The 24,447-nt window shown below is 56.5% G+C and overlaps 5 protein-coding genes across 5 annotated transcripts; 3 read left to right on the plus strand and 2 right to left on the minus strand.

Moving 5' to 3' along the window:
• Positions 1-5,871: 5,871 nt before the first annotated feature.
• IUM83_18328 (platelet-activating factor acetylhydrolase 2, cytoplasmic) lies at positions 5,872-7,233 on the plus strand (the record flags this gene model as incomplete). The annotated part of the gene is made up of 1 exon (XM_067943320.1): positions 5,872-7,233. One exon carries the CDS (start codon positions 5,872-5,874, stop codon positions 7,231-7,233), a length of 1,362 nt encoding a protein of 453 aa, XP_067784540.1.
• Positions 7,234-7,568: 335 nt separating this feature from the next.
• Positions 7,569-11,999, minus strand: IUM83_18329 (Niemann-Pick C1 protein; the record flags this gene model as incomplete). Its single annotated transcript, XM_067943321.1, has 1 exon — positions 7,569-11,999. One exon carries the CDS (start codon positions 11,997-11,999, stop codon positions 7,569-7,571), a length of 4,431 nt encoding a protein of 1,476 aa, XP_067784521.1.
• A 2,229-nt stretch (positions 12,000-14,228) lies between these two features.
• IUM83_18330 (DNA polymerase iota/DNA damage inducible protein) lies at positions 14,229-16,232 on the plus strand (the record flags this gene model as incomplete). Its single annotated transcript, XM_067943322.1, has 4 exons — positions 14,229-14,418; positions 14,489-14,535; positions 14,609-14,815; positions 14,874-16,232. 4 exons carry the CDS (start codon positions 14,229-14,231, stop codon positions 16,230-16,232), a joined length of 1,803 nt encoding a protein of 600 aa, XP_067784482.1.
• Positions 16,233-16,384: 152 nt separating this feature from the next.
• On the plus strand, positions 16,385-20,327 carry IUM83_18331 (PDZ domain; the record flags this gene model as incomplete). The annotated part of the gene is made up of 4 exons (XM_067943323.1): positions 16,385-16,549; positions 16,621-16,739; positions 16,810-16,909; positions 16,998-20,327. The coding sequence occupies 4 exons, from the start codon at positions 16,385-16,387 to the stop codon at positions 20,325-20,327; spliced, it is 3,714 nt and encodes a 1,237-aa protein (XP_067784481.1).
• Positions 20,328-20,500: 173 nt separating this feature from the next.
• IUM83_18332 (NPP1-like protein) lies at positions 20,501-23,904 on the minus strand (the record flags this gene model as incomplete). Its single annotated transcript, XM_067943324.1, has 6 exons — positions 20,501-21,453; positions 21,524-21,641; positions 21,709-22,543; positions 22,610-22,955; positions 23,018-23,163; positions 23,240-23,904. The coding sequence occupies 6 exons, from the start codon at positions 23,902-23,904 to the stop codon at positions 20,501-20,503; spliced, it is 3,063 nt and encodes a 1,020-aa protein (XP_067784486.1).
• Positions 23,905-24,447: the final 543 nt, after the last annotated feature.

Consider the following 24,447-nt stretch of genomic DNA (forward strand, 5'->3'; position numbering starts at 1 on the left):
ATTGTCTTCTTCACACCATACACCTCCACCGAGGCAATCGCCTCTCTCCTTTTCCAATTCCGTCGTTGTCTTGTTAAGTCTTCGTCCATTCGCACTCGCCCACAAATGCAAAGATGCACTCGGCTTCAATTGCGGGCTCGGCAAACTGTGGCAGCCCGATTGGGACCAACCCAGTCGTAGTTGGCGGGCTGCCTAGTTTAAATGGTCCGCAAACAGGAGTTCTTGGAGCTCGGGTGTAAGGTCTTTCTTGTCCACCTTGGACTTGATGATCTTGGTAATTTCTTGGAACACATCACATTTTCCGGCGTCGTGCACTTGTTTGCACAGCTTGCACCGACGTCGGCAGTAGTGCGCCGAGTGATAGAGGCCCCCGCAGGCTGCGCACGGCCCATACTGGCGAGGTTTCTCGTCGCGGTGACCGCGGTTCTGGAGCCGATTGTCCCGGCCTTGGCTGCGCCCCGCTGAGTCACCCCAGGGTTGTCGGTTGGCGGACCGTGCGTACGTGCCTTCGGCAGCAACTCGTCGTTCGTTGTCATTGGCTGCCGCAAGGTAGTGGTCGCTTCCGTCTGACGAATAGCTATCACCCCAGTCTTCGCCGCAACGTTGTGAGTCGTCGCTGCCGTGCTCACTTCCATCTTCGCTGTTGCTGTTGCCATCATATCTGTGGCGTTGTTGCTGCAGCTCGCTCCGCATGTCCCGCGTGTCCCGTCCATGAAGTTCGGCGACGATGTCGGCGACAGATGCTTCAGCCAGGCTCACGCGAGGCATATTGCGTGAGTCGTCGCGACGACGCTCATAATCTCGTTCGCGTCGGTCGCGACGGTTGTAAGCATCCCGCGAGTCGTCGCGGCGACTGTCATCACGTCGGCGAGCGTCTTCCGAGCGCTCGTGGCGGCGCGAGTCATCGCGACGTCTGTCGTCACGTCGTCGGGAGGCATCCCGAGCTCGAGAGTGAGGCAGCGACGACTCGCGGGACGAACTGCGCTCGTCAATCTTCAGTATCTCTTGGATCCTCTCCTCCAACTCATGTATGTTTGAGATGCGCAGGTGGCACAGGCGCCGTTCGAGCCCTCGGTCGCCGCAAGTCTCGAGGAACCGCTTGACGTGGTCGCGTGCTTTGCGGCCGTTGCTCTCAAACCGAATTCCAGCGTTCCTGGCGTTTCCATTGAGCCGGTTTAGGTAGTCGCAAACATGTTCCTTGTCTTCGCGCTTGGCTGAGTAGTAGCGACTCTCCGCTGACTGGCTGAACTGGGAGCAATAGTACTTGATGAAAGCTTCGCTTAAGAGGCTCCACGTTCGCTTGGTCTTCTTGGGCAGTTGTCGGTACCAATGTAGAGCGCCGTCCCGAAGACTCAGCTCGAAGGGCATGCATCATTCGTTGGGCGATGCTCGCGTTCCTTTCATCTCGTAGACAAAGGCGCGAAGCCATTGCATCGAGTTCTCGCTCTTGTTCCTGGTGCCCGAGAACGCCTTGATCTGCCCCAGTGGGCGATGCGTTGCCACCTCGATCCTCGGAGTCGCGTTAAGCAACTCGGATTCGGTCACCTCACGGATTTGGCGCAGGTACTCGCCCATCTGCGCTCCTCCATCGCCGGTAAAGTCCACTTCTTCGTCCGACGAGTCGTCGGTGGGCCCGCTGCGGCGGATCCTGCTCCGTCCTGAGCTGCTTTTCGTGCCCCTGGCCGATTTTGAGTCATCGGTGGTACGCCCAGTGCGGTCTAAGTAGCCCGTAGTTGGTGGAGTCACCATGTGGGAGTCTTGAAAGTACGGGGATCGCTCTCCTGACGCGCTAAACACCCCTCCGGTGGGTTTTCGGCTGGGGTTTTCGCGGATTGTCATCTTCGGAGTCGTCGGCAGCGGCACGCTAGCCGGGTTGACCACTTCGCGAGCCGCACGAGTCTTCCGCGAGTCGTCCAGAGTGAACGAGTTCACGCCGAAGGCTGTGCGGAGTCGCTTCTTCCATTTCCAGAGCTCCGCGCCCGCTTCGACCGGCACCCAACACTCCAGAGTCGACGGTGAGGGGTGCTCCAGAGGCCGAAGCCCCAATGCTTTCAGAAATCGTTCGGTTTCCTTCACCACTTGTTCGATTGTTACCGAACTCACTGGGCGAGCCAACTCGTGACACAAATCGGCCCAAACCGCCTGGCGAGTCATCGTTGGCTCGAATAGCTCACCCCAGTCGCTCTTCTTCATCTCTTCGTAAAGTCGACCGAGAACCTTGTTGGCCGCCGGCGTGTCACCGTTGAGTGGCGGCCGGTTACCGGAGGTTTGCTCGGTCACTTGAGTCGTCAGGACCGGTGACCTCGAGTCGTCGGCGGCGTCTTCAAAGTCTTCCAAGTCGTCATACGCTGGCCCTGGGCCATCCACATCATCCAGTTCATCCGCGAGGTTGCGCGTCACGGAGCGCGTGTCATCGTCAAGCTCAACCGCGAGGTTTCGCGACAACGAACGCGTGCCCGCGCTGCGTCCCGCAGACAGCACTGCATCTTCCGGAGTCTCGGGTGTCACCACCGCTGGCGCAGGCGCCTTCTCCTCCAGGTAATCGTCGTAGTCTTCATCCATTTCTTCGTCCTTGGCGTCGGATCCAGTCATCGAGTCGTCGAAGCTGACGGTCCGCTCAGCAATCGGGTCGAGGTGCGGCGTGATCAGGGCCGCAGTCGAGTCGTCGCCACGCGTTCCGCCAGTCTTCATTGGAGTTGCTGGTACCGCTGAACGTGATCCTTTCGCCATCTTCTTCTTTCTTCGTCTTTTTTTTCTTCTTTTTCTTGTTCTTGTTCTTCTTCTTGGTTGCTCGTAAAGTCGATCGACCTGCAGTAGCACGAAACACAGAAGGTCACACCAATCCCGGGTCGCGGCACCCCGTTGTCGTGTAGGAACACGCGCTAAATTATATATGGCACACTTTCCCCACCAACAACACCCACCGAGTCACCGAAGACTCAATGGGCTTGTTAGGGTTAGAACCTGAAGGCCCAGGAACTTTCCCTTGCACCGGGTTGATGTTTCCCCTGTGTACCGAGCTTCCGCTAGTCGACCGACGGAAGACTCAGCGTCACTAGCCACGAGCAAAGGCTAGCACGCTCTCACACACAAAATATACCTCGCAGGCCCTCAGAAGGAAGGGTCCCGGCCTTTTACGGCGTGATACGAGGGTGCCGGAGCTATACTCCGGCGGGAAGAAATAAACGGAGTGCGCTCTCGCTCCTCCAGTTCCTGGCGACGACTCGTCGCTACCAATACACCGGCCACTAACTCTTGGCCCTGCCAGGGATGAACACACGCTGCACTAGTAGATGTGCCCACCGACAGTCATAATCCTACCTACCAGGTTTACCTTGAGCTGCAGGTCGTTCACTGCAGGCACCGGTGTCGCCCTTGCGTGGTTGGGAGGAAAAGCTGTTCTGTTATTGTTGCCCGAAGGCTTATCTTGTCTTCTCTTAAGTTTCCTATCGATCAATACAAATATCAACTATAAACGCGTCCGTTTTGGACCGCCAGTTGTAACGCACGACTCTTCGGCGCTTTCTCTGCGACGTGGCGGCGTTACCGACGACTCAAACGGCCGCTGAAACGCCACCGACGACTCGGGACAGGCGCCGACGACTCATAGGTTCGGATCTTGCCAGTAGGTTCGCACCGTACTTAGCGAGCTGCAACCGCCCGCGCTTGACTTGGGACCGTCGACGAGTTATCGTCACCGGCCTATTTAGGCCAATCAGCGATCAGGGAGTTTAGTCCAATGACTGGTGATAGGTTGTGACTTGCCAGTTAACGCCGGCGCCTCGAGTCTTCTTCGTCCCTCGTCCCGCCTTTGGGTTTTGGCATCGGCTTCATTTCCCGATACCACACGTCACAGGCCCGACGTCCTTGGTGAATCTGCCGACGGAGAACAGGTCGCGCGACAACTTGGGAATGTGCCACACATTCGTGAGCACACCCTTCTTGACGCCGCGCGGGGTCTGCATCTTTATCACGATGTCGCCTCTCCCGATCGCTTGCACCACACCGTCGTCCGCGAGATGCACGTCCACCGGCGAGATCTTCTTGTTGTTCTTCATGAACTTCTTGGAACTGGTCATGTGCTGCGTTGCACCCGAGTCGACCAGCCACACCTCATTCGACTTGGTGGTGTTGCTCTCACCACCAACCGAGAAGAGGAAGTCGCCAGAGTCGTCCTCACTCTGCGCGACGTTCGCTCGCTGCGGCCTCTGCCGCTCCGCGTTCTCGCGGATTCGCACAGGACACTTGGCGATCCAATGTCCTTGCTCCCCACAGTAGTGGCAGGCGCTGGCCTTGTTGGCGGTCGCCTGCCGTCCCTTGCGCTTGCCGTTGTCACTTGTCATGAACGCTTGGCCTTGACCGTGCGCGGCTCCGTCGACGCCGCCACCTTGCTCCTTGCGCTTCATGTCCTCATGCAACAGCCGAGACGTCACGAGTTCCCACGACAGCGAGTCGGCTCTCGACTCCAACGCCGTGATGAGGAACTGGTACGACTCGCTGAGACTCCCAAGAAGCGTGATCACCAAGTCATCCTCGCTGACCGGAGCGCCCACTGCGTCGAGCTGCTCCGTCAGAGTCTTGATCTTGTTGATGTGCTCCAGCACATCATCACCTTCCTCCATCATCGTCGTGAAGAAACGTCGACGAAGAAAGAGCTTGTTGGCCAAACTCTTCTTCTCGAAGTGTCCTTCCAGTCTTGACCACGCATCGTGAGCATCCTTGGCTGAACGCACCAGCGGCAACTGCGAGTCCTCCATCGCGAGAAAGACGATCGCCAACGCCTTGCGCGACTTCTTCTTGAAGAGCGCTTGGTCCGCTGTGGCGTGGCAGTGCTCCAGCTTGATCTCCCCACTCGTCACCTCCCACAGTTCGCGCTCCTCGAGCACCATCTGCATCTTGAACTTCCACGTGTGGAAATTGGTTCCGTCGAACTTGTTGATGCGGGCGGTCGTCATCGAGGCAGTGTCCATGGCGAAGGCGTAGTCGGGGTCTTGGGCAGGGTAGACGGGGCTTGGGCTCATAACCAAAAGGAAGGTCGTTTGAGCACTTGATGTCAGAATGCAAAGTGATTTAATTTAGGTACTTAGTTCGCTAACTCCTTGCTACCTCTAAGCCTACTGGATTCTCGTCTGGATACACACTACTGGATTCCTTACCGGATACTGAGTCGCTTGAGCCAATCAGCAGCTGCCACGTCGATGCCCATCTTGTACCTACAATCTTGTACCCACGTGACACCGTGGCGTAAACACCTGTCCCGTAATCACCTCCACGTAATCACGGGAATACCGGTACACCGCAGAAGGTCGAGACACCTTCTTGACAACACTCCCACTCGACTCGACCATTGTTGCGCCTTGGACACCGAGCTTGCTCCGTAGGAAGTCGAACTGCACAGCGGTGATCGGCTTGGTCATCAAGTCCGCCAGCATGTCCTTCGTCGAACAGTACTCCAACACCACTTGGCCGTCTTCTACCTTCACTCGCACGAAGTGGTAGCGAATGTCGATGTGCTTGGTGCGCTTGTGGAACTCCGGGTTCTTGGCCAATGCGATGGATCCTTGGTTGTCCTCGTAGATTTGAAAGTTAAGGCTAAATGACTACAAACAACGTCCAAATTATCTTGTCACGCGAATGTCGCCCCTAAAAGATTCAGGCAACACGCACTGGATAATATACTATCCTCCCATATATAAAACCTAACAGGTTCCTCCCGATACATTATTCTTTTGTCATCTTATAAGAGATTCACGGATTTGTGCTTATATAGGGACTAGTACGCGCACTTGTCTACTCTGTATAAAATTCAGAGGATTTAAAAATACCCGTTGCACTACCAGAAATAGAGGAGGGCCACCCTTAGCGTTCAAGATGCGGCGCCACGTCCTGGAGCGGCTTCTGCTGGGCGCGTGCGCGACTCACGTGACCGTCGAGTACCTGGTCTCCCCCTCCGGCGCACTGCTGCTCGGCGGCTGGTGCGGCGTGGCGCTGCTGCTGGCTCTGCACTCACCGAGGCGCGAGCTGTCGCCGCTGTACGCGTCCCTCGCCCTGCGCGTGCTGCGCCCTGCGCTGCTGGCGACCGCTCCTGCCTCCTGGAGGTGGCCGCACTCGGCGCTGGACGCGCTCATCGCCCTCTCGGTGCTGCTGGCCTGGGCCTCGTCGCTGCTCTTCCCTTGGCCAGATTTCTCCCAGCTGCACGGGCCCCACCAGGCCATCGGCTGCCGCTCGGCGCGTCTCGGCGGCGTCGAGTGCCGCGTTCTCTACCCGGCGGCAGAGCCCGAGCTCGGGCGCGAGGGCGACCGAGTGCCGTACCTGCACCACGGCCGCCACCTCATGACCGGACTGGGTGTCTTCGCCAAGATGCCGGCGTGGCTGTTCAATAACATGAGCAATGCGCACCTGGCGGCGTTGCGAGACGCGCCGGTGGCCTCTGCGCCAGCCTTGTCGGGCGGCTGGCCCGTGGTGATCTTCAGCCACGGCCTCGCCGGCTCGCTCGAGCTCTACTCGTACGTGAACCAGCAGCTCGCGAGCCACGGACACGTGGTGGTGGTTCTCAACCACTGCGACGGCTCCGCGTGCGTGTGCAGCCCAGAGCCCGGTCGCATCGAGTACTACCAGCAGATCACGCCGGAGGTACGCGACGACATCGACGGAGCGGGCTTTCGCTTCCGCAATGGACAGCTGCAACAGCGGGTCAGCGAGGTGCGCGCAGTGCTGGACGCTATTAAGCAAGATACTGCCACGGGCAGCATCTTCGGTCACTGCGACCTTGCCAACGTGAGCGTTGCTGGACACTCGTTCGGGGCAGCCACAGCGCTCAGTGCTGCACACCACGACGCGCGGTTCAAGAAGATGGTGCTACTCGACGCTTGGATGGAGCCGCTGGATGCAGACGTGCGCGACGGCCTGGGCTCGCGTGTTCCTGTGCTGCACCTGATGTCGGAGCACTTCCTCCACTGGCGCCCCAACTCCGAAAGTACGGAGCGTCATGCGCGCGGGTGTACGCACGAACAGTCTCGCCTTACGTGTCTGCGCGGCACACGGCACAACAATTTCTCGGATATCCCCGTGTTTTCACCGACGCTCAACCGACTCATGAAGTCCGCCGGCAAGATTGACCACTTCTACGCTCTCCGCGCCATTGGTCAGTTGTCCGCTGCCTTCCTGGCTGGAGATTTTGATACACTGGCTGTAGAGTTCCCTGAACTGGCTGCTGTTGCCAAGACACAATAGATTCCGTGTGAAATGCGCTTTGATAACTGTCAGTGATGAATAACTTTTGCTTCGAGGAAGCACACCATGAAGCTAGCGTTAGCGAGAGGATCAAAGACCATCATCATTGCGTTGCGATCCCCCAACCGAGCAAAGACAAAAACTTTTGGATGAAGATAGGAGCTTCCTATTTATTTACTTACGTCACGTTCACACTTCTCTAATGCTCCGTCATACTCGTCACGCTCAGCTTGGGTTGGCTTGGATGCTGACGATGGCGTCCTCATATGTATAAATTGGCTTGAACGCAGGATACACGAAGATGCAAACAGCTTGGGATCTCACAGCGGGTCGACTTAGTCCACGCGAGTAACAGGCGCCGAAGGCAGGTCGGTCTTCCGCGATCCTCTGCGCAAGAAGAAGTCCTTGACGTCGGTGATGGTGCTGAGCAGCACTGGGAGCAGCAGCATACCATTGAGTACGCCGCACAGCACGACCATCATGTACATGCGGAAGTAGTACTTCTTGAACACACGTGAGTCGGCAAGTGTCAGCACACTCAAACCGATGACCTTCGTGATGGTGATGCCGAAAATGACTGAAGTGAAGACCTGACGAAGTGCGTCGCGGGCACGCTCGTCACCGGTACCGCGGGCCTTCGCGAAGAATCGGACGTAGTGACCGCAGAATTCGACCGCGATACCAGCCGCAATAATCAAGTTCACGATCGACAGACCGTTGAGCATGATGTCCAGCGGTTGCATCAGGCCCAGTACGAGCACCACGAGGTTCGTCGCCGTCAAAGCAATCATCAGCGCGTAGAACACGCTGCCCAGGTACAGCGTCGTGATCACGAAGATAGCGGCAAGTGCCAGACCAATAAGCTTGTATGCGTCGTCGACCACAGTCAGGTACTGCTCGAAGTACACGTACGTCAGCGAGTACACCCAGATGTCCACACCAGTCTTCTCGCTGATCCACTCGGCCGCCGCAAGGTTCTGCTTGTACGAGTCAATGTAGCGCTGCTGCGTTGGGTTCGACGTTCCCGTCACCATGTACGACCAAGCCGTGATTTCGTCACCGTAGCCGCTGCTGTTGAGCTTCACCGCAGGCGTCGAAGCATTGACGGTCGGGATGGGGTCATCGTCAATACTGAACTGGCCACGGTAGATTGAACCACCACCGTATGAGCAAGACGTACCAGCACTAGCCGTCGCGAACATGCTGAAGAGCGACATGTACTGGTCTTCAGGAACGGGGGGAATCGTCACTGAAGTAGCAAGGCATGTGGCGTCTTCCGAACGCTCAGTCGTGTACGTGTCGTTGCCAGTCTCGATCGGGACGTACGCGCCCTCGGAATCCACACGGCAGCACTCGCTGTCAGGGTTGACAAAACCCCAGAAGTCATCCATCCACGAGTAGGTCGTGCCGGGGCTGATGTGAGTCACGGTCTTGTCACCGTGGTTGGCAAGCGCATTCATGATGTTAGGGATCGAGTAGGTCCCGCAGATATCCTTCGACTTGCAGAAAACCGTTTCCACACTCTCATCGTTCAGCGACCAAGTGTCCGGGTTGCGACCGTAGCCCGTCTCGACGATGAAGTACACCGGGACACCCGTGGCAAGGTACACATCCAGCGCGTTGAAATACTCGATCATGTACGAGTCGGAAGGCATGGCCTCTTTCTGCGGCAGACCCTGGTCCAATGATTCCATCGAGTAGATCGACCACAATGTCCATCCGAGGAATACCAGCAGCACGACGAGCTTCACAATCTTGTACGTCAAAAGCGACGCGTACACATCCACACAGTAGTCGAGGACATCCGTCAACGTGCGGTTCTCGGGCGTGACAGAACGACGGGCATCTTCAGGTGCCGGAGTCTTGGGCTCGAGGGATACAAGCGGCTGAGCAGTCTGCTGGGTGTCCGGGCCACCGGCAGGTGGCTGCGACTTGACATACGAGGCCCGCTTGAAAATAATGTCGTACTTGCCGCTCAGCTCACGACGCTTGTCCAGCGTAAGAACAGAGAGGAACAGGGTCATCTGAAGGCAGAAGTTGATTGCCACGGCACAGCAGGCCATTGCGGCGAACCAAAGCACCACAGGCATCGGCGAGATGGAGCCAAATGCAAACGCCACCGATTCTGCAGCGGATGCCATGAAGATACTGGGACCGATGTAAGCCAGACTCTCGGACAGGACCGTCGTCGTGATCTCCTCAATCGCCTTCGGGTTGTGCTCCAGACCAATAAAGAGACTTGGCTGCTCTCGGCGCATTTGGTCTTCCTTCTCCGTCATGGCGTGAATGATCAAGAAGATGTTATCAACGCCGATAGCAAGCGACAGGAAAGGAACCACCTCCATAATAATCAGCTGGAGCTTGACTCCGAACCACATGTAGATGCCGATCGTCGATGCCACACCACACACAATGCTCATGACACCGCAGAAGCCTGCCACAATCTTGGACGAGATAAAGAACTCGCGGCTGAACTTGATGCGGTTGATACCAAGCGAGATGTAGATGATCATCAGGCAGTAACTCAGCGCCACAGGACCCATACCGTTGCTGGACTCAGCGTCGACCTCGTCGTTAACGGAGATCTCGGCGTAGAAGTAGACATTGAACACTGTGTTCGAGGCGGACTCCTTCTTCATCGTCTTGATGTACTCACGCTCCCACTTGATCGCAGGCTCGTTCTTGACGTCATCAGCGTAGTTATAGTTCAGATACGACGAAACAAATGCCACAGAGTCGAGGAACAGCGTGTAGTTGCTCTCGGCGCCATCAGGGAAGCCACCCAGGTACGTGTTGTACAAGTTCATCGGCGAGCCGAAAGCTGACAAACAGGGGCAGTCACTCATACTCGACGGAAGCGAATCGCCATCCTTCAGCGAGTTTTTAAGCTCCGTGCAAAGCGCCACATCCGACGTGGTCGGCGAGTACAGGCAGTTACTGAAGTGCTCCATCTCCATGCCATACTTCTCGTAGAACTCGAAGTGCTCCATGTTGTTTTGGAAGTACTGCGTGATCGAGTTGACCGTGCAGCCCGTACCTGTGGCCTTCCAGCAAATGTCATCCAGCGTGATAGTCTCATCACCGTCGGCCGAAGTGTACGTCACATTGGCCGCCACGGTCTGCACACGAATAGCCTCCTTGATAATCGACGAGCGGTAGATGTTGCCACCGTCCTTCGGGACCATGATGACCTGCTCGGAGCGGTAAAAAGGGTTGAACATCTCGCCGTAGTGCTGACGCTGCCGGTAGGAAGTACTTGACGTGGAGACCCACAGCTTGATCGGGTCCGTCTCAATGTCGATGTTGTACAGGCCAACAACGCAGACTGCAACAACGCACAGCACCATCGGAATGATCTTCTTTGGTCGGTTGCCAGTCGAGACGAACACGGCCCACGCACGCAGTTTGTTCGTCATGATCTCATCCAGGTAACTGAGACGCGTGTTGCTGGCCTCCATCGCGTGGGCCACGCCGTGGGCCTCGGGCGTGTACGGTCCGACGTGGGGCGTGCCAGTGTGCGGGTTGGGAATACTAGATCTCCGCTCGCGGCACCCCGCCACGATGAAGCCCACTATGAGCAGCAAGGCAACGGCCCCACCGAAGATCACGAGGAAGTAATTGAGGCCCGTCCAGTCCGTCACCGGGATGTTGCTAGCCAGATACGCGTTCAGCTCAGCCCAAGTTGAGTCATCTGAGCCGGAACCGACGCTTCCACTTGCCGAGGAGGAAGTGGCCACAGCGTTGCTAGCACCATAGCAGGACTCCGTGTACGTGCGGCGGTCATTCGAGCTCACAGCACACAGCGAACCACAGACGCCCACACACGACGTCATCTTGTTGTTCATGGGCAGGATGCAGTTGGTAGCGTTCACGTTGTCACAGTGGCAGAATTCAGTCATTTGGTTGATCTCAGGGACCTTGTCCATGGTCGTCACGTTAATCTGGAGCGGAGACCCGATGCTGTTGTAGGCGTACTTGCCCATGTACTCCATGAGGCCGTAGCCGTCGTGGCAGTCCTGGTTGGGGTTGCACAGCAGCGAGAAGGAGCTGTCGTCCTCGCAGAAGTCGTAGATGTCGCGGATCCAGTCGTTGCCCACGTAGTACGTGACCTCCTCGATTGCGGGGAACACGGCGTCGGCGTGCTCGTCGTCGCCGCCCATGATGCGCACCTCGTTGACGTCCAGGAACAGACTGTTGTTGGGGCTGCACGTGAACTGGCAGAAGATGTTGCGCAGGTTCTCCTTGCAGGCCGAGCACAGGCCGGGGATCATGCGCACCTGCGTGGACAGCCCCGTGTACTGGGACTCGGTACAGCACAGCATGTCGTCTCCCTGGGCGATGGTCTCGTTGTAGAGCAGGGGGCAGTCCACCTCGAACTGCTCGCGGTTCGTGTCCGACCACTCGGAGAACTTGTTGGAGAAGCCCGCGTCGTAGGCGTCCTCCACGGACGTCGGGTAGTAGCGGTTGGGGATGGCGGCGCTGGGCGTGGTGACGTTGACGTAAGACGAGTCGAAGGCCACGCAGTGGCCAGGCGCGCGCACTAGCGTGCCGAGCTCGTGCACCAGCGCCGGGTCCTGGATGCACTCCTCCACCTTGGAGTACGTGCACATGGTGAGCTGCGCCTTGATGTCGGCCAGGTTGGTGGCGTTGTCGGCGAGCGTCCAGGGCACGTAGCTGGACACGGACGACGCGCCCGAGGACGTGGAGCTGGCGGCGCTCGCCGCGCCCAGCGGCAGCAGCAGCGACGCGAAGGCCGAGACGCGCATGGCAGGATGTGTAGAAGGGAAGAGGACCAGTGGAGCAGCAGCCAACCCTAATCAGCCGGACGCGCGCGCTGCGTGCTCGATCGCCGGCAGATTTCTAAATGAGGCTCCACCGCCGCTGCTGCGACTCGAGGAGGTGTCCGCGTTGCAGTGGCAGGCACTCGGACAGCGGGAGCAGCCGGCAAAGAGTGGCGTGAATCCACGACCAGAAGCGCGGATTAAAAGACCGTTGATCAGCGAGAGCTCGACCAGGGGCGAGCGCGGATACTGCGCCTGCGACGGCGCCCGGGCGCGGCTATGCAGGGATCCCCCGCCGACATACAAAGTGGCGTCTGCCCCGACGCAGCGGCGTCTTGGTGCGCGCGGCTGGTCTCGTCCGGGGTTACTCACGAGGCGAGCTGGCAGACCACCATCAGCGCAGACGCGCGAATCAGGTTCCTAACCGGGTGTGCTGGTCGCCACGGATACACCCGCCCCCGGCTCTCCTGCGGTGCTTGCCACGAATGTATATAGCGATCGGTTTTTGGTCGCTAATTACGATAATTTTCCACGAATAAGCGTTAAACGCTGTATTTTTAGTGGTCTGGATAGCTTAAATACTGTATTTAACGGTTATTCGTGAAACATTATCGCAATTAGTGACCAAAAACAGGTCGCTACTGTATTTATGGCCAGCACTGCAGCAACCGCACCGAGTTGCCGACCTAGCTCAAACACTCGGCGCTGCTGCAGCTTGTCTGGGGCGATGGGCGCTGGTGCAGCACCGATGGCTATCACCGCTCCGAGGCGCCGAGCTTCGGACAGCAAGCAGCATTCTACGAGCATCCGCGATTAAAGCGCAGCAACCTTTGGCAATTAAAGCGGTCAGCATTCGTTGCAGGCAAGGAAGTGAATGCCCTCTCTGCTGTTTCACCAAGATGGTCGCGAGGAGGAGCTGTGCAAGAAGGATACAAGGTGCACGCGGGGGCAGCATCAAGTTACCTTCCGGCTTTTCTTTGGAAGTCGGAAACAGTGGGACAGCTGTTTCTGTAGCGTTACCGAATCCTCCGTATGCGCAGGGTTCAGCCATGCAGTAGGAGAGGAACACATTATACTGGTTTAAGGCGATAGATACCACTACTTTACCGTTTGAAAAGGTTTGGTAATCCCCCGTATTGTGCAATATCAGTGCGTTTGTGTGATTGGCCCACACACGATGATATACAGGGATCCCGTCACGGTGACGTTTTCTGAACTTCTTCTGAACTCAAGATCTGGACCATCTGCCGCCAGTAAGCGTATGCACCGACCAAACACGTAGACCACGGGCGACATTTCTGCACTGTAGCGACTACAGAGATTTAAGCCACCAGAACCCACACACCAGGCTTGAGGCTTGCTCTGGTGGGGATGCCTGTGGTGTTGGAATATGTCACCACAAAGCTCACACACACAAATACAACTTGTTCTTGGCGGTAAGTTGGGGAATGGCCGCAGCCAAACTCCTTCTCCCTCTCTCCTAGACATGCATGCAACCGTTAGACTACACTACCTCAACTGCCTCGTCCCTTATCTGCTCCAGCAGCACTTCACTGTAACTTCAACAGCAGCAACTTGCAATGTTTTCCAACATGTGGCTATCCGACCCATTTCGGGACCGGGTTCTGATACCCCTCATTACACTATGGGGCATTTTTCGGCACTTGGGGCCTCCAGCCCACCCAACTATCCTACACCGAGGTGCGGGTTGGCAGGGCGGACCACTCCATGGAGTGGCTGCTCGTCCAAGATATTGCCTATCTCCGGCCTCCGTGGAAAGTCCCGCACTCGGCGGGGATCGATCCCGGTACCTCCCGGTCTCCGTAACTGTAGCGACTACAGAGCGTACGTCATGATTGGGGATCGTTTCCAATGTAGCGGGTGCATGTAGTGACGTTAGTTGTACATTTCTCGATATCGTTCGATCTAACGCTGCATTTTAAGAAGATTGTTTTTCATTACGCACGCGAGTCCTTCGCCATGTTTGTTTTCAAGGGTGCCTTGCATGCATGCAACGGGTCCGGCACTGTGAAATCAGCTTGGCGATTGTATCCATCGTTAGCAGTTTGACGGCTGGAAGCATTGATTGCATTATAATGGATGCTTGCCCGACAAGGGCGACTAGCTTTATTTTCAGGTTGCATACGTCTACAGCATTGTTTTCGTCGCCACTGCATACTTGTGTGAACATCGGTAACCACCAGCTCCGACTGGATGGAGCTCGCGGGCGACGAAGCAGCCTCGCCCTCGACGCGGGTGATCATCCACCTAGACCTCGACTGCTTCTACGCGCAGGTGGAGCAGCGGCGCCTCAAGATCCCGGACGGACAGCCCGTGGCGGTGCAGCAGTGGGGGAGTCTGCTGGCCGTCAACTACGACGCGCGCAAGTTCGGCGTGGAGCGAGGTGGGGGCGGGGCCCACGTGTGCTGCGCCTCTCGTGTGACTGGGCGCTGATGCGTTGGTTGCTGCGGCAGGAGACTTTGTGGACGACGCGAAGAAGAAGTGCCCGCACATTCACCTGGTGCGTTGCAGTGGCTTGGGGCTAACCGCGGGAAGGTTGCGTTTGGCTGACCAAACTGACGCGCTGCTCGCAGCCACATGTCGACACGCTGGGGGAGAACCGCAAGCCGGGGCATCTCTTCGACCGGACGCACCAAAAAGCCATCCTCAGGAGGTACCGCGTCGCGAGCCGCGAGATCTTTGCCATCCTGGGCTCCATGGTGCCAGTCATCGAGAAGGCGAGCATCGACGAAGCGTTCATGGACGTGACCGAGCTGGCCAAGCAGAGACTGGCGCAGACGGTGAGTGGGCTCCGCTCACTGCGTGGGGGAGAGGTTGTAGCTCATTCGCCTGGTGCAGACTGTGTTCTCGTCAGATTTCTGTCAGGACCCCGCCAACCACGACACGAAAGTGTTTGGTATTGCTTCTAAGGACGATAGCACGAGCGACAGCGTCGCGGCCTTCCCGCTGACGGAAGTTGAGCGCCTTCTTTGCATTGGCGCCATGATTTCACGAGAAATCCGCCAGGCGATCTACAGCAAGCTCGGCTACACTTGTTCTACCGGCGTTTCGGGCAACAAACTGCTCGCCAAGTTAGCGTCCCCACTGAACAAGCCCAGCGGGCAAGTAGTGGTCGCGCCCCGGTTCGTCGCCGATCTCATGAAGAGTTTGCCCATGCGAAAGGTGCGAGGTCTGGGCGGCAAGCTCGGCAAGCAGCTGGAGAGTATTTACGAGAGACTAGGAGTGCCCGATCAAGGAGCCTCAGCAGCAGGTGAATCGCCCGAGGACGCATTTAAGAAGCTGACTGCACATACCTTCCTTGAACGATGCGGGCTGGCAGACCTGAGCAAGCACGTGGGCCAGGAAACTGCGGCTTACGTCCACCAAATCTGCCAGGGCAACGACGGCAACGAGCCGGTGGAAGAGAAGAAGGTGCAGGTGAAGATGCTGGGCTGCGTCAAGCAGTTCGATCAGCGCTCGGGGGCGGCGCTGGTGCGCGTCGAACAACTCGAGTACTGGGTGCGTCTGCTGTGTGAGGAGATGGTCATGCGCTGCGAGGACGAGCGCATCGAGAACAAGCGCTTCCCGTCGCAGTTGGCGATTCAGTTCACGCGCGCCAAGCCCGGCGACAAGCCGCGCACGTGCAAGCTGGGCATCGCGCAGGACACGACGGTGGACGAGCTGTACGCGGCGGCGATGAATGTGATGCGGCTCCACCTGGACAGCGTGTTCCCGCTGGCGGTGCTGAGCATGCACGCCAAGAACTTCCACGAGCTGGACTCGCAGGCCGTGACCACCATCTCGAGCTTCTTCACCCGGGGCGCGGGTCAGGCGGCGTCGGCCGCGCAGCGCATGGAAAAGGAGATGAAGCAGTTCGCCGCCAAGCGAGGCCGCGACGGGTCGGCGTCGCCGTTGAGGAAGAGCAGCCGCCAGAAGATATCGGCGTTCTTCAGCCAGCCAGGCAGCATTGTCGATGGTGTTAATACTGTTGGGCCTGCAACGGCTGCAACTTCAACTTGCGCCGACCAATCAGAAACGGCCGACGGGCACTTTTGCGCAGAATGCCAGCGGATTGTGCCCGAGCCCCGCGCCGAGCATGCCGACTTCCACTTCGCGCTGAAGCTCAGCCAGGCGCAGCGCGGCGAGGCCATGGCGATCGCGGGCGCCGCGAGACCGAAGAAGAAGAAGGGCCCGCTGGACGCCTTCCTCGCGAGATAGAGTACAAAATCACAAATTAAACCGGAAAAGTCCACAATCCCATCTGATTCACTTGGCTTGGGTATGGTATGAAACGGCTGTAACTGTTCGAGCACACGAGAGGGTCCAGATGACGACGCTCGCCGCGTTGAAGCCACAATCCGGATTGTGCCATGAGCCGCGCGGACGAGGTGCCGCCGCTCTTCGCGATGGCCATGCGCTACCGCGAGGGGGACGACGTCAAGACGCCGTTCGGGCCCGGGCGCGTGCGCAGCTGCAGCGACCGCAAGACGCACGTGGAGGTGGCGCTGACGGGGGGCGCCGTGCTGTACGCGCGGGTGAGGCGGCACAATCCCTTGCTGCACTCTCTTGGTCTCAGTATACTCACGCGCTCATCTGGTCGTGGCAGAGGGGATGTCTGCTGCCGGAGATCCGCATGCTGCAGTGCGGAGAGATCCCGAGACACACGCGGGTGCTGGTGCTGCGCCAAGGGGAAGAAGATGCGGAGGGCGTCGTGCTCAACTACGTGTGAGAGGCGTCTGCTGCCTCTGCACTGCACTCAGTCTCTCACCTGCTGCGTGTTGCTGCCCGCTGCCAGTGTGCCGGATCAAAAGTACCAAGTGCAGATCAAAACTGACGACGTGGCTGACGAGAGCCAGGAGCAAACGGCCGCAGACCAACGCTCGAAGCTATTGTCGGTGCGTCTTCACCTCGCTCCAGCTCCGCGTAGGAAACAGTCACTGCAGGTTTTGACGTGTGGGTTGTTGTGGGTCTCCTGCCTAGCAGAAAGAGGAGCTCCGCCTGGCAAAGGAGACGCGCGTTCGGACGAGTTTCGGTCTTGGGACCGTTACAGACTACAGGAGCTCGAACGATTCGTATGCAGTGCAGTTGGACTGCGGAAGCCTCGGCTACTTCCAAGCCAAGGACGTGGCTTGTGTCGATCTTCGTCTGCTGGCAAGGGTGCCCAAGCCTTTATCCGCCGAGAGAATTTACGAAGAGTTCCAGGGACGGATTACCCGCGACGACGCGCTGGTACTCAGTCTCAAGGCGAAGCAAACGTACCGTCAACTTCAGACTTTTTGCGAACACCACGCGGAAGCCATCTCGTTTATCTCTACAAATGCGTCGTACGGAGACCAGTACACACGAGCATTAGCTTCATTACTGGATCCCAGTTTTTCGGATGCTACCCAGCGTTTGAGAGCCGCGAGTGGCAAGGAGCTAACACGTTTGAAGGAGATGGCTGTGTCTGCAAAGTCGATGCTAGAGAGCGACTTGCTTGAAGGCAAAGACTCCGCTGCTTTTTTCGCCAAGGCGGCTACTGTCCTGAGCCAATTGAAAAACAGCGACGAGGTGAAGAATCTCCACTCGAGCCTGCGTGAAAAAGCTAGCGCCGAGCTCGGTTCGGCTCGACAGAGGCTCTTATCGAGGGGTAGCGCTTCGTCGCTTTTAACATCATCGCAGGAGGATAACAAACTCGTTTTGTCCCAGGTTTTGCACGTGTTGGAAAGCAAAGTGAATGCGGAGCAGCCTCGTTTGAAGGCGCTGAAGTCGTCTCTAGAGCACCAAACGTTGCAGTCAGATCTTCTTGCTAAAATTCAACAGCACGAAAGCGACTTGATGAAAGCGCAAGAAACAATCTCACGCTTGGAGCAAATGGCAAGCAGAAAGCTGGGAGTGAACTCAATGACCGATTTGGACCCGAGCACGCTGGCGCAAAAAGCTGAAGAGCTGCTACCGAAATTGTCGTCTAAAGCTGAGGTCTTGGTCCATGCCTCCGAAAAATATTGGATGCAGATGCAGCAGACATCTCATGGGCAAACATTGATGAAGAAGGCAAAGGAATTGGTTCAGTCGGTTGAGAACCCGGATCAGTTTTGCGACAACGTGACAAAAGCTATTGCTGAAGTCAAACTGGACAAGTTGGCCGAGTGGGGAACCACGATGACAAAGAACCGCGAAAAGCGGCAAGAGTTCGTCAACCGGATGAAAGATCACTGTCTAGACTTCTTCACGTCGGTCTTGCCAACCCTAAAAGTTGACACCATTTCAGGCGTGGAAGACGACATTGGGTATTCAATCTCAAACCTGGACCTGTCAAATTTCCGTGTGAAAAAAGAGCGTGTCAAAGTGCGGATGGGGACAGTAGTTGACGAAGAGCTGTTCACTGTTCGTGCGACCCACTTGACTGCGTTACTCAAGGGTTTTGATTGGACCTTTGAGCAAAAGTATTTCCCTTACCTGCACGGAGGAGGGTTGGCAGATGCTGCACTCAGTGGCGGCGTTATTTCTTTAGGCTTCAAGGCCGAGAAGAAAATCGTGAACCAGGAGACAGGGGAATTCAAACCCATTCTGGTTCTTAACTCAATGACTATCGAAATTCGCCAGGAGTTAAAGCTCACCGTGCAAGGGAGCTGGTTTAGCGCAGTCTACAACATGCTGACGTCACTTTTCGCTGAGTTAATTCGCGAGTACTTGGCGAAGACGATGGAAACAAAGTTGTTGAAGCACATGATTAAGCTTCTGGGGACGCTCAACAAGCAAATGGATGAATATTGGCCGCTGATCTTTCAACTTCTCGACATCCGCATGGAAGATTTACCGACGGCAAGTCTTTGGCGTGGTGCCAAGGAGGTAGAAATTCAGCCACAAGAGCTTGAATGCATCTTCACCGAGCGGAATACCGTACCATTCACTTTCACGAAGGGGGTTCTGAACAAATATGTGGTTGTATCACAAATTCTGGACGTTGATTCACCAACAACAAAAAACGAATCTGATGACCATCACGACTTCCATCTGACGGGTGACCTTAGGCGCGTTCCTGTGGGCGGCAGTGTGCTGGCAATTAATGGTCTGTGCTGCAGTAAGCTAACTGTGGAGGAACTGAGAGGCTTGCTGGATATGCTACCACTACCATTTACAATGCGCTTCTCATTACTTCCTGAGGACCCTGCTAAGAACCGGCGGCAGCAAATGAAACCACAACCGGAGTTTACTACCTTCACATTTCGACAAGAGGGACCATTTGGCTTACGGTTGCGAGCTCGTCCACTGGCATCTTGTGGTGTGATAGTGGTCGGTTTTACTGCGAAACCAGACGGTACAAAATGTCCAGCAGAACTCAGCGGCAAAATTCGAGTTGGCCAGCTTCTGACGAAGGTCAACAATGTCGATTTGCGCTTCAAGACGCTGTCCGAAGTGTTGGCCGTTCTTCGCGACTTGAAGACTCGCCCTGTGACGATGCAGTTTGCCACAAGCCCGGATGCTATCATCAAGCTCCGCGACTGGCCCCCAATGATTGAAATCGAGGACGCATCATCTTTTGCGTGTGATGACGACGACGACCCGCCGTCCACTGGTAGGAAGTACGTGGTGCTATCAGCCTTTGCGCGTGTTCCGTCCTTTGCACAGCAGACCCATTTGCTGGAGAAAGGTGACGTACTTCTGCAGGTGAATGACACCCCGCTTACAGGCCCCGACTACAGTAATTTTGCGGACATTATGGTGGCCCTGCGCGATATTGCGAGCAAGAAAGAGCCGATGCACTGCACGTTCGTAAGTCGCAAAGATTACATTGCGATCTGCAAGTTACTTCAACAGCACCGTCTCTCAGACAGCAAAAGTGATCGAGACTCGATGAGTCGTGATCACCCAGGGAAGGAGAAGACTGATGAGAGCAAAAATGCGAACGAGGAGGCCGAGTCAACTGGAGATATACCCGCTGTTCCATTGGCCAACGAAGACAACGTCGATATCTTGTCATCGATTCCAACAAAAGAGATTGTTTTTCCGAAAGCCCCGCTTGGCATTTTGTTTGGTAACTGGAAAGACGAGGCAATCTACATTCGAGCGTTCATCTCGAGCCCAGGGCCAGCAGAAAAAACGGGTTTGCTGCGTCCAGGGCAGGTGATACTCCAAGTTTGTGGACATGCCGTTCCTCGTGAGGCCACCCCTGGCATCGTCGAGGAGATGATCTTGAAAGTGAGTCTGGAAGCAAAAGCTCAAGCTGACGACAGCTCGGACGACACTACGGCAGACGTGAAGCGTGACAAGAAAATGAAGTACACACTGACGGTTCGAGATCTTGAGTTGGAGCAGGAATTGATGAAGTAGAAGGAACGATCAGCCGTACGAATGGAAACGGGAATTGATCACCGAATGAAGATATCGCTGGCTAGGTCGGAAGTGCGATAAAGAATAGAGGTAAGCACAGTTCGTGTAGCATTTCATGCTCTTGTTTGACCAAATAATGGACAGGCAAGTAAATTCCTCGATATCAATCGGCTCTACTCTTTTGACGAGGCCACGTTAATGTTGGCCTTTTGCAATGCTTGGCGAAGTAAGACTGTCGTGTCACCCTGGAAGGTATCACTTACCGCTTCTTCCTCCTCTTTCGTCGACTCGAGAGCTTTGGATGTTGCTTGTCGCAGCTTCATCTTAGCCTCCGCAGCCCACGTCGACAGTCTAGATAACGTTTGGAAAGATACATTCTCCTGGACTCGTTGGTTCTCTGTCTTCTCGAAGTCGTACAAATTCTTGCCTTCCTCGTCTTCCTCATCCAACGATTCGGCGGGCACCGCGACTGAGGCCATTGCAGCAGTCAATGAGGCGAAGGATCCTTCTTCCTTATCATGGCCGGTTGTTGTGGGCGAACCTAGTGGCAAGAGTGTGGTCTTCCGCTGTTCGATGCCCATCAAGATCTTCTTGTTCGACACACCACCGTAGAACTCCTCGAGGATGATTCCACGCTGGTGGGCCAGCATCACCTGCACGAACTCATCCTTGTCGATAACGTTATCTTCTCCAGCCGCGCGGTTATACAGCGCCAACGCATCACGACGATCCATTGTTGGCTCAAGAACTGCAACCAGCTCGCAGAACTCCTGGAAGTCTAAGGTTCCGTCACCGTTTGTGTCGACCATTGTGAACATGTTGTGAATATCCTGAATTTGTTGCTCGTATAGCACGAACCAGTAATTCATAATCTTCTCCAACACCATGTCTATGTCCAAGCCCCCACTATTCGCTAGGCATCTCTGGCGAATCTCATCTTTCAGCTGGCTCAGGGGCCCCCCAGGGTCATTTCTTGTGAACGAGAACGCTAGATCGATAGCTTGGCACACCAGTTCATGCTTGACCGTCACGGATTTTGGACTAATGAAGATTCCATCTCCGAAGAATGTCTTTAGGTTTTGTGCAATTGCCACGGCTTGCTTCCTGCCTTTCTTGTACACACCGGCTAAAGAACCATGGTAACGTCAGATTCACAACGCAATAATCTTCGTCGCCAACCATGACAGGATACATACCGTTGAAGATAATCACGACCACCAGCAAAAAGAAGTCAACACCTTGAACTGAGCAGGCATGAGATTCCGGGTCGAGAGAGCCTGTGAGAAGTCCAAATGTTCGCACACGAGCGCTTTCCTAAACAGAAGCAGTTCGCGTAAACTCTGTGCACTGAATAGAAGATGCCAAGACAAGGTTAACGTACGCGAGCGTTTTTGCGAATAGCAGCATCCAAAAAGACAAGTTGGCTGACAGCAAGGTCTTTGAGACCGTAGTGCAGGACATACATTTCCATAATGAACTGCGCCAGATTCGTGCGGGGTTTCCCTGAGGAATCATCCTGCACATCTTGAAACATCTTGGCCTGGTAGTAGCCGACAATGATACTGTGAAGCTCGTTCAACGTAAGAGGCTTACGCTTGAGCAAAATCTTGCGCACTTTGGACGGAGCAATCTTCGCTTGGTCGATGATGTTTGCAATGCCGTAGCCGAACTTGTTCTTGGCACGATTCTTCAGGATCAGATCATCGTCGCTGTCCGAGCCAGCCATTTGTCGTCGTCGTTTGCCACTCGCACTTTCATTGTGGCGACGGAAGTCGTCCCCATCACCTTCTGTTTGAACAGCCTTGTCATCGGTCAAGTTTTGCGCGTCAGCCAATTGATCTCTCATTTCTTGGAGTTGCTGTTCATGGTTCTTTGCAGTCTCTTCCGCTTCATTCACAAGCGCGTTATTTTTCCACCGCAGATCTGTCGCGAGCTTTTCAGCTTCTTGCAGTTTCTGCTCCAAGCTCATTGAGCTTTTCTTTTCCCGTTGCAGCTCATCAACCACATCTCCGATACTCTCGAGCACTTTGCGATCGTGATCGCACAAGCAATCGTCTGCCTCAGCGCTGCCGTGTCCATTTGGTTCTTCGCTGCTATCTGGATTTTTGATCGCATGCAAAATCAGTGTCTGGAAGCGAGTGATCCGTGCGGCCGAGCGCTCTAGAATCATGTTTTGATGCGCACTCGACTTGACAAGTACCTGGGCCTCAATTTGCCTGGGGGGTGGGCAAACTGTTGTTAGTTTCTTAAAATGTTATCGAGGAAACAAAGTGTGGACGTACTGTGTGATCTCCTTCATCTCGTCTCGAAACAGACTGCCCATGAGTTTGTCCTTCTCGGCCGGATCCATTTCGTCCGTTATTGCAAGTACCGCGGTGGCGGATACCTGTGCGTGCAATGCATCGATTGCACCCAGAACAATTTTCTCTTTCTCGTCGTCGCTGACGTGTTGAAAGTGCTGCAGAATATCTTGCAGCTTGCTGTTCAAATCTTTTGCGTGGGCTTTTTTCGTGCTGATCTGGTCGAGCTTGTTGACGTGGAGTTGCTGCTGTAGGTGCTTCAGTTGGTCATTTCGGGCCCGCTCTTCCTCTAAACGCTGTTGATATGCCGCTTGCTGTCTTATCATTTCTACGGGGTCATACCATATAGCTCAGCCATCTGCAGCCGACATCCGCAACTGAGATGCCTACCTTGCTGAAGATCCTGCTTCTGCTGGTGGGAGACGGTATGCTGCTCGTAGAACGTGGTAAGGCGAGCGAAGAACTCCAGCGCCTCGAACTCTCCGTTGCGGATCAATGGAGGATCGTGGTTCACGTAGATGGCAGCCCCCAGGTCGCTAAAGTCAAGTGGACACAAGACCACAGCACACATCAAGTCAATGCCAACTACCAGAGCGAGGCGCCGCTACGTACTTGCAGATCTGAAGCAGAATGCTCTCGTGCCGCGCGAAGACGCTGGTGGCCTTGCACAGACAGTGAAACGCGATCGCAGTCTGCAGTCGGTTGGGCACGGGTTTGCCCTGCGTCAGCACGCGGCTCTCCCGGAACAGCATGTCGCAGTAGAGCGCGTAGGACGAGAAGCTCGCGGCCTCGTGCGAGAGCGACTGCAGCCACTTGGTGATCTTCTGCACGTCGGACTGGCCGAGGATCGCCCGTCTCGGGGATCGGATCGTCGTGGCCCCCGACGGCGGCAGCAGCAGGGACGCGCGCGACACGACCGAGTCCGTGGGCAGCTCTCCGACGGGCGACGGCGCTCGGGGCGGGAGGGCGTTCAGCGGACTCATCTTGCCCGCGCGTGGCGACGCCGCGTGCTTCCTCCGCACGAACGGGCTCGGCGAGCCGCAGCCGAAGGGCGACGGGCTCTCGGGCGCCGACGGGGCGGCGAACGCTGCGGCGCGCGGGCTGCCGCATTGCGTGCTGGCGCTCGAAGCCCCGAGCAGGCCGACGACTCGGAGCACCGACTGGCTGCGGACGGCTCGGTCGGCGTCGTCCTCCGTCGTTTGCAGGCTGTCCGCGTCCACGTAGCGAGGAAACAGGAGCGGCCCTGGCGCCGGCAGCTCGGGTCGAGGCGTGGGCATGGCGAGAAGGAGCTCCAGCACTGGAGTATTTTTGCCCTCTTCAACGACCATCACTCCCGAATGACTGCGCCTCAGTATGCTGGGCTTCCAGTCGCAAGCCTGCAGCATGCAGACTGCGGCTGGCCAAGCAGCGAGCGACGGACGGCTGGGCCAGTCGCGCTGCCTGTTGTCTTGGTGATCCGCGGCCGACTCGCGTCTGCTGCGTTGAAGCGGCTGCACCCTGAATCCCACGTGCCTCCCCATAACCGTCTCGGCTCTCGGTGGGCGCATGATGCTCTTCCGCGCTCTCCTGCCGCGGGGCGCCAAGGCGGACACCGCCGCCGCCGAGGCCCAAGCCGTGGCTGGCTGAGCGCTCGCCGCCGCCTTTCGCCGTTTGGGTCTCGACGCGCGTGTTACCTAAGCTGGCGGTGCATTTTGATCCGGGCGCAGCCGAGCGCGGCTGAAGCAGGCCCGACTAACGGAGCCATTTGGCACTGCGAGGCCGCAGACGCGCGCAGCCAGACAGCGCTGTCAGTGACAGTGTCAAGCGCGAGTCGAGCCACG

Source organism: Phytophthora cinnamomi (genome assembly GCF_018691715.1).
Source record: "Phytophthora cinnamomi strain GKB4 chromosome Unknown Contig90, whole genome shotgun sequence".
Lineage (NCBI taxonomy): Eukaryota > Oomycota > Peronosporomycetes > Peronosporales > Peronosporaceae > Phytophthora > Phytophthora cinnamomi.